General features: G+C 35.2%; 1 protein-coding gene across 1 annotated transcript in view; it reads left to right on the top strand.

The window, feature by feature from the left end:
* Positions 1 to 11163, top strand: part of Scsalpha1 (Succinyl-coenzyme A synthetase alpha subunit 1) — a 110890-nt gene extending 99727 nt beyond the window's left edge. The window contains exons 7-8 of the mRNA XM_090392714.1: positions 1589 to 1777; positions 10375 to 11163. Coding sequence (XP_090248840.1) covers positions 1589 to 1777; positions 10375 to 10401 — 216 coding nt within the window. The 3' untranslated portion in view covers positions 10402 to 11163. The remainder of the gene's footprint in view (positions 1 to 1588; positions 1778 to 10374) is intronic.
* The last annotated feature ends 1160 nt before the right edge of the window (positions 11164 to 12323 follow it).

Below are 12323 nucleotides of genomic sequence, written 5' to 3'. Positions count from 1 at the left end.
TAAAAATTAGCAAGAGAGAAGCAATTATTGACATTTGTCATTAGTTGCTGTAAAAGTAATTCCTTGAGAAATACTAAAGAAAGCATGTAATGAATAGAAAAAATGAAAAGAAAATGAAGATAAGCTGATTTGATAAGTTGGAAATCTGACTGTGTACAGATACTAATTGTTGGTCATGTTTTTATAGTTTCTTGAGGAAAGTGATTATAATCACTTTCCTCGAGATGTCCATACAGTTAAATTGAGTACTATTAGTACTGAATTCACATGCATAATCTTCCTTGCTGCCTATGAAAGTACCAATGGAAAAGACATATGCTTTAAACATTTATAGAGAATGAAGTCAGTTCATAAGAAAAGGAATTGGAGTGGGCATCAAATTGATGACCTCTCAGTGGTTTGTGTCCTAAGATGGGTAAGGAAGATTGATTAAATATCTGCTCTCGAGTAAAAGTGGCAGAATCCATATTGACAATTTGTTGTTGTATAACTCAAAACCTAGGTGACCGTATGCAGATGTAGGCACCTGCATTTGGAGAATATTGGGAGACAGTTAAAAAGGTCCATTGGCAGTAACCATATCACTGAGCTGCCACTCAGCTTATGTACATAAAAGAAAACTGCTACCAAAAATGTATGATTTATATAGACTTATTGGGTTCTTTACGGGGCATCTTCTCTCCTTTGAAATTAATGCTTTATGATATTCTGCAATTATTGGAATAAAAAAAATGCATTTTGATCCCAATTGTGTTGGATTCCCAGCCACTTTGTAAACTTTGTGATCAAAAGAAATGAGGCTGCAGATGCTGCTATTAAGTTAACCTGTGCTTCTTCCATGTATTGATTGTCAGTTCTCTATATGGACTGCACACACTTAATGAGCATTTATCAATGGCAGTCATCATAGTAGGAAGCACCAACAAATAAATTGCCTGAGAGCTTGAAATTAAGCACTGGAAGTGTAATCAGCATAGAAACAGAAGTTTCCTTGCTAGATTTCACACGGGTCATGGTCACCTTGCACACGTTCTTATATGTAGAGGACTGACAGCCAATCTTTGTGTGAACAGTGTAACACTCATCTTACCATTTTGCATGATCAGGAAGAGTGCCAGCACTTCAATCGAGAATGGAAAGTAATTTTTACCAATTTGGCTGAGCTATATACGCTCAGGCAGATCATGTCAGATTCTGACAAACTACATGAAGTTTTTAATTTTTTGATCACAAATATAATTTATATATAAATACAGCATTGCTCAATTATATGAGAGGTTGGTAGATCAATGTGTAGTACGTTAGTATCGTGTGTGGGTTAAATATACTGATATACTGTAAGTCTGCCATATCCTTGAAAGATATCACTCCACTCACTCAGCAATGGATTAATGGGTATAAGTAAGAGAAAGGGCTGCTCAAACCCAGACATGATTTTAGCCATTTTAGTTCTCTGATAAGTAAAATAACAGTAATAGTGTCATGCTCAGTATAATCATCAGTCACTATCCTAGAAACATTTGAAAAAATTATACTTTTATATTTTCAAAGTTTTCAGTTGGCACATAATTTGATATTTATTTGACAGGGCTCTCATAGCAAACCAGTTGTATCATTCATAGCAGGTGTAACAGCACCTCCAGGTCGGAGAATGGGTCATGCAGGTGCTATAATTTCTGGTGGTAAAGGTGGTGCAAATGAAAAAATTAATGCTCTGAAAGATGCGGGTGTGACAGTTACAAAATCACCAGCCCAAATGGGAGCTACAATGTTACAAGTGAGTAAACTTTTTTTTTATTGCTGAATTGTGAACAGAATATGTAAAACTTATTTTCCATGATAGATAAGATGATATCTGATCTATCAAGCAAATTGGAGGTGTCACGAATAATAATAATAATATTGATAGTGTAACATGTTTGTCTGCTGACTGAATAAGCTACTGTTCTTATCTGATAAGTACATGAAAAATGTTGAAGTTCTAAATAAAGTTTTGAACTTTTATGCTAAAACTCTGGAACATTTATTGCAGCTGGAATGTTTTCTTCTTCATTCTATTTAAGCTTAAACCAAAAATTTAAATGTAATCAGAATGTATACTTTTTTCACTTAATAAAATTACTAAAATAAAAATAAGCTAATAGTAATAAATAATGCATAAATGGAGCATATGTAGTGTGAAAAAGCTGTTGCATTGCAGTTTTTCATATAGATGAGTAATGAACTACTAAGTGCTAAAAATGCAATTTATCATTTGCCTGGTATCTCCACTTGGGCCTGGCTCCCACTGAAGAGACCTCAATAAAGGTCGAAACTAGTCTGGGTAGTGACCCTTCCCTTAATGCATAACATTATACATATCCGCAAGGAGATGTGTTTTGCATTATGGGAGATACTGAGATAGGAGGGTTGGTAGCTTGCCCCACCTTTGGAAGGAGTTGCCCGGTGTTGTACCACTTTACCCAGTCCTGAAGATACTTTCAGGTGCAAACTTTGTTTGCACACACTTGGATAAATTAAACTAAATTTATTATAGTCTGACCAAGTGAAAAATAAACTTTCACCTATCTGATTAAGATTAGGACAGTGGCATAGGGCTTCACATGATTCAAAAAATAGACAATTAAACAAATCTAGTGTGGTGATAAACAGTTGGATGAATATATTTTTATGAAATAAATGAGAAATTCACCAAATCACTAAACTAGTTTAACATGACATGCTTAAAATGATTTTTCAACTTATGCATATGAATTGGATAGAAATAAAATTATTATTATTATATTATTATTATTATTGTTCCGGGCAACTCCAAGGAGTCGACAGACACATCGAGGGAGGTCCTAACATCATGTCAAGAACAACTATTCGACATTCACACAGTATCTATCATACCTTGCCTTGAACTCATGCACGGTCATAGCACCCACAACAGACTCTGGAAGCTTATTCCACTCATTCACTACTCTCCAAGCAAAAATCTAGCTCTAACACCCTTGTCAACCACACTCTTGCCCAGCTTCCATTCCTGGCCCCTAGTCCTCCCACCACCAGTCATATTTTCAATATCTTCTGGATCAATCTTATAGAAACCCTTCAGTAATTTGAATATCTCAATCATATCACCCCTCCTTCGCCTATCGACCAATTTCTGCAACCCACAAATCTTCAACCTATTCTCATAAGGTTCATTCCACAAACCTGCTATCATCTTGGTCACTCGTCTCTGGATCCTATCCACTTCCTCCCCATCACAAAGAAACCCTGTTGCCCATAACTGGGCACAGTAGTCCAGATGGGGTCTTATCAAGGCTCGATATAGAGGAACAACAACTTGTTTGTCTCTGCATGTTAAAGTATTTTTCAGAAGTCAAGTGATTTGGTGAGCTGTTTTAGTCACTTTTGCAATGTGCCCCCTAAACTTCAATTCCCTATCCACCAACACTCCCAAATCCTTGGCCTCATCAATCTCCTGGAGTACGGTTCCACCAATGCGATATACTGCTGCTATTCTTTTCACCCCAAAGTGCATAACCTTACACTTTGCCACATTAAATTGACATCCATTTTTCCTAGCCCAGTCCTCCAAACTATCCAAATCATCCTGTAAAATTTTGACATCCTGTGCACTCATAATTGCTCTACCCAACTTTCCATCATCAGCAAACAAGTGAACACTTCCTCTCAAATCCCTTCCAATATCATTGATGAACAAATTGAAAAGTAGTGGTCCAAGAACAGAGCCCTGTGGCACTCCACTAGTCAGAAGCCGTCTTTTAGACTCCACTCCTGAATAAACCACTCTCTGGTATCTCTCCTTCAACCACCCTCCTATCCATCTCACCAACCCTATATCTATCCCCATCTGCTCCAGTTTACTGTTTAGGGTTCTATGTGGTATCCTATCAAAAGCCTTGGCAAGGTCCAGTAGTATTACTGTAAACCCATTACCCTTATCCAGTTCAGCCGTCACTGTGTTATAAAACGTGAGCAAGTTACTGATGCATGATCTACCCTTCACAAAACCATGTTGTCCCCCATACAATATCCCATTTTCATCTATCCAATCCTGTATTCTTTTCTTGACTAATTTCTCTAAGACCTTGACAATGATTCCTGATATGCTAATCGGTCGGTAATTTACAACAGCAGTCTTGGAACCACCTTTATGCAATGGAACTATTCCCCCCCTCTTTCCACCCCCCCCCCCTCAGGACTAACCCAGGCCCGAGACTCAAATTAAACGAAATGGTCAAGGGTACTGACAATTCTTTAGCTGCTTCTCGTACAACACGAGCTGGTATACCATCCAATCCTACAGATGTATTGACATTGAGATTATGCAATAGACTACTCACCCCCACTTCATTCACCACAATTCCCATATAATCTACTGGTACATTCGTTTCTGCAATGTCACCACCTGGATGATATATTCTTGCAAAGTGCTCACTCAGTAACTCAACTATATCAACTGATTCAGTTACCTCCCTACCTTGGCATTCTTTAAAATCATTCTGCCATGTACATTTTTCCTTTTACTTGCTACATATCTAAAAAACTGTTTAGGATTCTCTTTAGCCTGCATGGCCAATGTTCTTTCGTAATCCTTTTTTGCTTTTCTTACCACACTAATTACCCTTCTGGTCTGCGCTTTATACCATTCGCGTGCCTGCCGGTCACCTTTCTCCTTAAATTCCCTCCATAATTGTTTCTTTTTTTGCAGCTCAAGCTTAATTGTGTTATTCATCCATTTAACCCCTAGTTGTATGATTATTCGGACTCTAGGTATACAGTCAGCCATTGCTTCATGCAAACACTTCTTAACTGCCCCCCATGCACTATCGACTTCTAATCCTTGCAGTTGTACATGCCATGGCACTGAACCAATCAAACTCCTAAGCTTGTCATACTTTCCATCCCGATAATTCCACATGTACCCTGTCTTAATTGAAAATTCTACACCTTTAGCCACCTCCCAAGTCAAGACCCTATGATCACTCTCACCGATTGGTGGCAATGTGGTCATATTTGTTACAGCCAAATCCTCAGATTAATTACTAGGTCAAGCACTCTCTGACCCCTAGTATTTTCCATTACATGCTGTCGCAGATAGTTATCCCTTAATAACCGCATAAAATCCAATTCCTTCCTCCCATGTGTTCTCTCCTCACTCCAATCAATGCGACCATAGTTGAAATCTCCCATAATAATCACCCTCCTTCCACTCATTTCTTCTATTTGCTTGTGCATACTGTCACCACCATGTTTTCCATCACCTGGCCTATAGCAGCACCCAATTGTATATTTTGTTCTGCTAGCCACAATCTCACACCAAATGGCCTCAAATGTGCTCTTTTCTCTATCCTGCAATTCAACTTCTATTCTCCTTGGTGCTGCAGCTCATCATCTATCATCAATATTACTTCTACCCCATTTTATTCTCCCTGTCATTCCTGAACACACTATACGCCTCACATTCAATCCCACTAGCTATATCATCTACAGTCAGCCATGATTCACTAATGCCAATAACCTGTGGTCTGGAAGTGCCAACCATGGCCAAAAACTCTTCCTTCTTGTTCCTAATACTCCTAGCATTAGTGTACATGAATTTAAGACTCCCATTAACCCCATCCCTACCTTGATGCCTTATATTAACTATCCCACTCTGATTTGTTGTCCTTATTTGCTCGGGCATTCTTACATTCAACTGCCTCCTTAAGGACTGTATATCTACTCCCCCCCCCTTAATAAATCTAGTTTCCCTGAATTTGCACATCCACCACATTCAGCAACACTTTCTCAAGTCTTCTTACACCATAACCATTCAAATGCAAGCCATCCATCTTATATAGATCCTTTCGCCCATCGAACTCACTCCACACGTCCACAAATTCCACACCACTCATCATACATAACCCATGCATAAAGTCATTCGCAATTATGGTCTTCCTTTTAAACATTTCACTGTCATACCATGGCAAAAGACTAATCATTCTAACTCTCTCACTCTTTTCTTTTGCTACCTCAAACAATTCATTCAGGTCTTCTATCATTTCCATTTTGTCCCCTTTCAAATCATTCGTACCTGCCACAACAATCATTTCTTTCACCCTTTCCTTTTGCTCTCTAATAGACTTAGTTACATCCTTTATGGTCACACCAGGTTGGTACGATTTTGTCAAATCCTCTACTATCACACCTCGTACTAACGAGTACATACAGCACTCTATCCTTCATTTTGTTCATATTCACACTCATACGTCTATTTTTCCTGTCATACTTTTTATTATTGGCTGGTTCATTCAGTCGGCTTTTGCTCATACGCTCTAGCTGCTGTTTTGCCCTTTGTATCGCACCATTCAACAACGCGATCTCACTCATTGCGTCTATCTCGTCTTTTTTATTCTCAGTAAAACCATTAATACTATCATTCACACTTTCTACATTCACACTCTCACAATTCTCTGGTACAACCTCGCCGTTTCTTGTCATATCCCTATTTTCTTCATTCTGAAGTTTGACAAAAATATCACACTCACGATCCGAAATACTCTTCAATTTCTCATTCTCCCTACAAAATAGTTGATCAAGGACCAGAGACAAATGTTGTGAGCCTTCTGAGAAAAATTAGTGAAGTGAGTGGATACCCTCAGTAGCAGAATCATATTAAAATGAAGATATTAGAAAGGAACTTAGCATTGTTAGCATTCAAGAATGTGAACAGAGGCAATCCAAGGTGGTATGGTCATCACTTGAACAAAATGGAAGAGAAAAGGTTACCAAAATAGATGTTTGATGGCATGTAAAAGACCATAATCTAGGCAAGTACAGGTCCCTTATAACACAATTAATTAATCCCTCGATGTTACCACGTAAATTAAAATCACGTTAATCAAATATAATAATCAATGGTAAAAATTACAATTCGTCCATGATCGATTACTGTATTAATAATTCATTTTATATGATACTCTTTTAGAAAAGATAAAAAATGAATGCCTAGTAAATGTTTAATAAATGCTTGTACCTACATTAGTTACTGCAATTTTTTATCAAAAAAAGTTATGAAGAGTTGTTTGAACAGTTTTAGTTTTTTTCCTATCAGCATAAATTCTCTCTCATAAAGCAAAATGACTCTCTAGACTTTGATAAACAAGTATTCTTCGATTAACATCTGGATCCATATCCATTACTTGCTGCTCAAGCGATTCTAAGCTGTGAAATATTCCATCCAGTTCTTTGATTGTTATCTCCTTTGGAACCTCATCTTCACATTCCATTTGTTTGTTGTCTTCATATGTGCATTGTTGTTCAATTTCAAGATCTTTTCACTGAAATCTTTTGAATTTGAATCCAGTATTTCTTTAACATCTTCTGTATCAACACCACCAAAACCAAGGTCTTCACCAATTGCAACAATTTCTATAACCACATTGTTCACAGAATTTTGAAAACCACCTAGGTCATTACCATTATTAGAATAAATAAAATTTTGCAAAGGTTTTTCCAAACAGCTCTCATGCAGCTAGAAGACACTTACTCCCATGAATCATGAATGTTTTCCATTGTGCGTTTAATGTTAAAATTTTTCAAAAATTCTTGGAGACTAATCATATTTTCTCGCATTGTTGTTTCTACTGCTTTTGAGAATGCCTTTTTAAGAAAATAGGCTTTGAAAGTTGCAATTATGCCCATGTTCATGGGTTGTAGCAATGATGTCATATTTGGTGGAATTTTGGTAAATTTAAAGGCACGTTAATTAAAACTCTTGCCGTGTATATAAAGGGATTGTCACAATTAATTTTGCCATGTTAAGCAAGGGATACCTGTAGTAGCTCATCATCATCATCATCAAATTCCTGCCATGTACCCTCAAGGGGTGTACAGGATATGACAGTACTACATGAAAAATTTACATCATTACTAACTTCCTATCTACAATTTTCCTCCAAATCAGTCTGTTACTTGTCAAGACTCCAACATTATCAGATCTTATATTTCTATCGTCTAAGGCACTTTGTACCGTATCAATCCACCTATATCTTGGTCTTCCTCTGGGTTGTTTTCCTGCCAACCTGGCAGAGAAGTAGCTCATCATAATTATATTCTTAGGATATCCATTAGGAAATGAATTATGGTATAGTGAGAACCCTGCCATTTTTACAGGGACCTGTAAAAATGGCAGGGTTCTCACTATACCATTTATACTATACCATTCTCGCTGTTGTAAAAAATTAATTTCCTTACTGGCACATATTGATCCAGTATACTGTTTTTACAAGAGATGGAGGAAGGTTATCTTATGAAATTTCAGATCTGTTTGTATGTTTAGCTTCATATAGTTTCATGTTTTACCAGAGTGGTTGGCGTATCTATCTGCTCTCCAGCCAAAAGGCTGCAGGTTCGAGTCCTGCCATGGGCATGGATACTTGTGATTGTCAGTGGAAATACTAGTGGTGGTGGTGGCAGACAGTAGATGGCGTTGGTGTAGATGCAATTGGTTGTAGTTGGTGGATTTGAGTGGTAGAGACAGAGAGATGTAGAATAGGTGTCCTCCCTCAATGAGTCTTTGGACTCCTTGGAGGTGTCACATAATAATTATAAGAAGAAAGAAAAAAAGCCTGATGACCTTCTCCTTCTGGATATGCTCATCACTGCATTCATTTTAGATATATTTGTTTCCTGCCACCTTCTTAATGAGCTTTGATTTCATTTGTAATATTCTTTCCTCTATTTTTTTGTTCATGCAGAACATTTTGTCAGTCATAATTATCACCTTGGAGTCCTGAAGTGGCTTAAGAAAGTCTCGTGTAGATTCTGGGTTATGTAAAAAATAATAATAAAAATAAAACTTTAGTCCATCTGTAGTATTGATGTACTACAGATTTACATTTTTAAACACTGCATGTTTAAAAAAAAGTGCATATTTATTTGTTACTAACAAACTATTAAATTAGGCAGATATTCCATAAAACTGATAGTAGTTTCATGTGGATTATCCCAAAGGATTCAGAGAATGCCTGAAATGTTAAATTGGTTTTTCATTGCTCCTGAGTTGTACTAATACTTAACAAGTTATGGGCAGTGTAAAAATATCAAATTCTATATCTCCTGACTTGCATGTGCTATATAACAGTGAACACTTTTATTTCATAAATATGTTTACTTTTATTAGAAATTGAAGCAGAAGACATCAACATTGCATAAAAGATATGTTTTATTCTCCATTAAATTAAAGTAACTAACTGTATTGTGCCACAAAGACTGTTTTTTCTAATATGATATGATGAATCATTTGTTATCTTATCTGAATTTAATATTTTATAGTAAGATTAGCATAATTAGAGATTGCAGGATGTTAGTTGTTGATATGTGATTCAGTTTGTGTGTATTGTATGGATGTGGATATAAATAATGTGCTTGTGGTAGTATACTATTGCTTCATACTATTAATGATAACAAAAAGTTGAATATAATTGGTATATTTGTGGTACTGATTTTGTGCAAATACTAACTTGCTGTGCAAAATTATATTTTTGAATTGAAAGGTTTAAAATATTTGAATATAAATGCATTTCACTATTTATAATTTTATATCTAAATGATTAATCTTGTCTATCTAAAAATAATTTTAATTACATAGAAAAAAGTGGATATTAAAGATCAAACATTATTTCAAAGCCAAATGTTTGTAGAAAATATGAAAGTTTCATAAATTTGACCTAAGAGCTTACGAGAATACAATTCTTGGCATCAGAGTTGCCTTAGCTTGCACTTCCTTGAAGAACACAATCACTGCCCAAGTGTCCATATATTTGCCTTTTATTGGTGCATTTGATAAAGGTATCACTGGCCTGGCAGCTGTTTCGAACTGGTTGGGTCTCTTCAGAGATCAGACAGAAACCTTAAGAGAGCAAAAAACTCTCATTCGTAATTCATAACTCTCATAAGTTTGAAACAGCTGTCAGGTCAGTGAAACCTTTATCAAATGTACTAATACAAGGCGAATATACGGATGCTTGGATAGCAATCGTGTTCTATTAAGTAGTGCAAGCCAAGGCAACTCCAATGTCGGGCATTGTATTCTCATAAGATCTCAGGTCAAATTTATGAAACTGTTATAGTTTCTATAAATATTCGCCTTTGAAATAATAATGGATCTTTAATGTCCACTTTTTCTGTGTAATTTACATCCCAAAATAAAGCCGTATAGCTCTTTCTTTAGTAATTTTAAGTATTTTTAAAAGTAATTTATCATATTAATTATAACTGGTTTCTAACTTGACAAAGAAAAATCTAAAATTGAATTTAAATATTATTTCCAAACCTCCCTACAGTTTTTGTTTATTTATTCATTTATTTTTAAAGGAAATGCAGCAACTTGGACTGGCCTGATTCTCTTGTTGTTTTTGATCCCAGAAATTGTTGCATCCTGTAGGCTGCTTTATTCCTTGGCTAACAATGTAGATAGCACTTGCTGGCAGTTTTTATTGCTTATATATATTGTAGGGAACACAGGCGTTTGTATATATATATAAAAAAAGGATATGTGTTATCCTTGTTTTGAATACTTCTTACAGCCATTGTTGAAGATGGCTGGTGTCCTCAAATGTTTATTTTTATTGGCTTGTTTTCATATAGTTTAAATTAATAGCAGAAATGATATGAATAAAAGGACCAATACTCATTATTAAAAATAAATAGAAAAGGAATTCTGCTTAATTTCATTATTGGCACATGGTGATCCATTATACTGTTATTTTTATTTTTACAAGAGATGGAAGAAGGTTAACTTATGAAATTTCAGATCTCTTTGTATAAGCAAGTACAGTTATAGGTTGACTAGTTGTTTTGCAGTGAGTCAAGGATAAACTAAAACAATTAAAATATTAAAATTTATCATGAAGAAGAAAAGAAATGTATCTTATTATTCATGACTATACTGGGTTCTAATTATCCACAATAATTATCATTATTGTGGATAATGATATTATCATTATCCACAATAAAATAAATAGTGTTATTGATATTTCTTGAAAGGTAGCCTATTGCTCATCCAAAGATTATTAATGATTTTGTTTGAATTTGGAATCACTGGAAATTGTTTGTATGATGATAATGATTTATGTAATAAAAGTTGTTTTTATAAATTTAAAATGCCTCTTTAAATAATTTGGAACTTTTTTTTTATGGAATAGATTTTGATAAAACATCTGCTGAAATTGCAATATTTATGCGTCGAAAAGTGCCCTCTTCATGAAGCACTAATGCTTTATTACCCTCATGAAGAGGACAATGAAGCATTAGTATATTGTGTTCAATTTTAGGAATCGCACAAAGTCTGCAAACAATTGGGGGAATCTTTAACGGGAATAAATGCAGAAATATAATATCGGTGATACTGATATTTCGTGGATGAGCACCACACACCTAGCACACCCGGAATATTAGCATCTGATATATATGTTAAAGATACCAAGCAATTCTATAAACTTGGTTTTAATCCTTTTTCCTAAGTAAGCAAACAAGCAGGTAAGTCAAGTTTGCGCCTGAAGTATTTTCAGGTCTGAGGCAACTCGTGGTAAAGGTGGAGTAAGCTCTGATCACTTTTCCTTAGTATCTCTCATAATGCAAAGCATATCTCCTTGCAGACATGTATGATGCTATGCATTAAGGGAAGAGCCACTACCCAGACTTGTTTCGACCTTTATTGAGGTCTCATCAGTGGGAGCCAGACCCTGAGATGCCAAGGTTGAAGTAATGCAGAACTTATAAATTTTACCTATACAAGCAGGTAAAATTTATAAGTTCTGTTACTTAAACCTTGGCATCTCAGGATCTAGCTCCTGAATTTATTGTATTTACCAAAAGCTTTTTTCTTTGTCATTGATGCATAAATTCATTTTATTATTTCTTAAGTTTTTTTTTTTTTTTTTCATTGTGTTGGGACAAAATATGGCACTATCACAAATTTGATAGTTATTAAAATTTTCTCTTTATCTGTAAAATCTGTTTATCTCGTTAAAACAGTAAAAAAAAATTAAACATTAAAAATTTTTTCACCTATTTTTTGGTGTTGTATTTAAGAGTAATTTCTCCTTTTTTGCACATAAGTGTTGTAATATTTTTCCATTCTTTTAGGATCATATGTTTTTTTTTTAGTAATTTATTAAATAAATATAATTCCACTGGTTATGATTTATGCCCAATATTTTAATAATGCATTATTTATATTATCATTCCTGGTAATTTTCTGTTCTATAACAGTTTAATTGAAGTTAGTGTACAAATGGAAATGATCTCATGAGTTTCTTCTA

This window comes from Typopeltis vanoorti, chromosome 5 (genome assembly GCF_054136105.1).
Source record: "Typopeltis vanoorti isolate ZY-2024b chromosome 5, IOZ_Tvanoo_1.0, whole genome shotgun sequence".
NCBI lineage: Eukaryota > Metazoa > Arthropoda > Arachnida > Uropygi > Thelyphonidae > Typopeltis > Typopeltis vanoorti.
The sequence above is the reverse complement of the archived record's forward strand: the minus strand, read 5'-3'. Positions and strand labels throughout refer to the sequence as shown.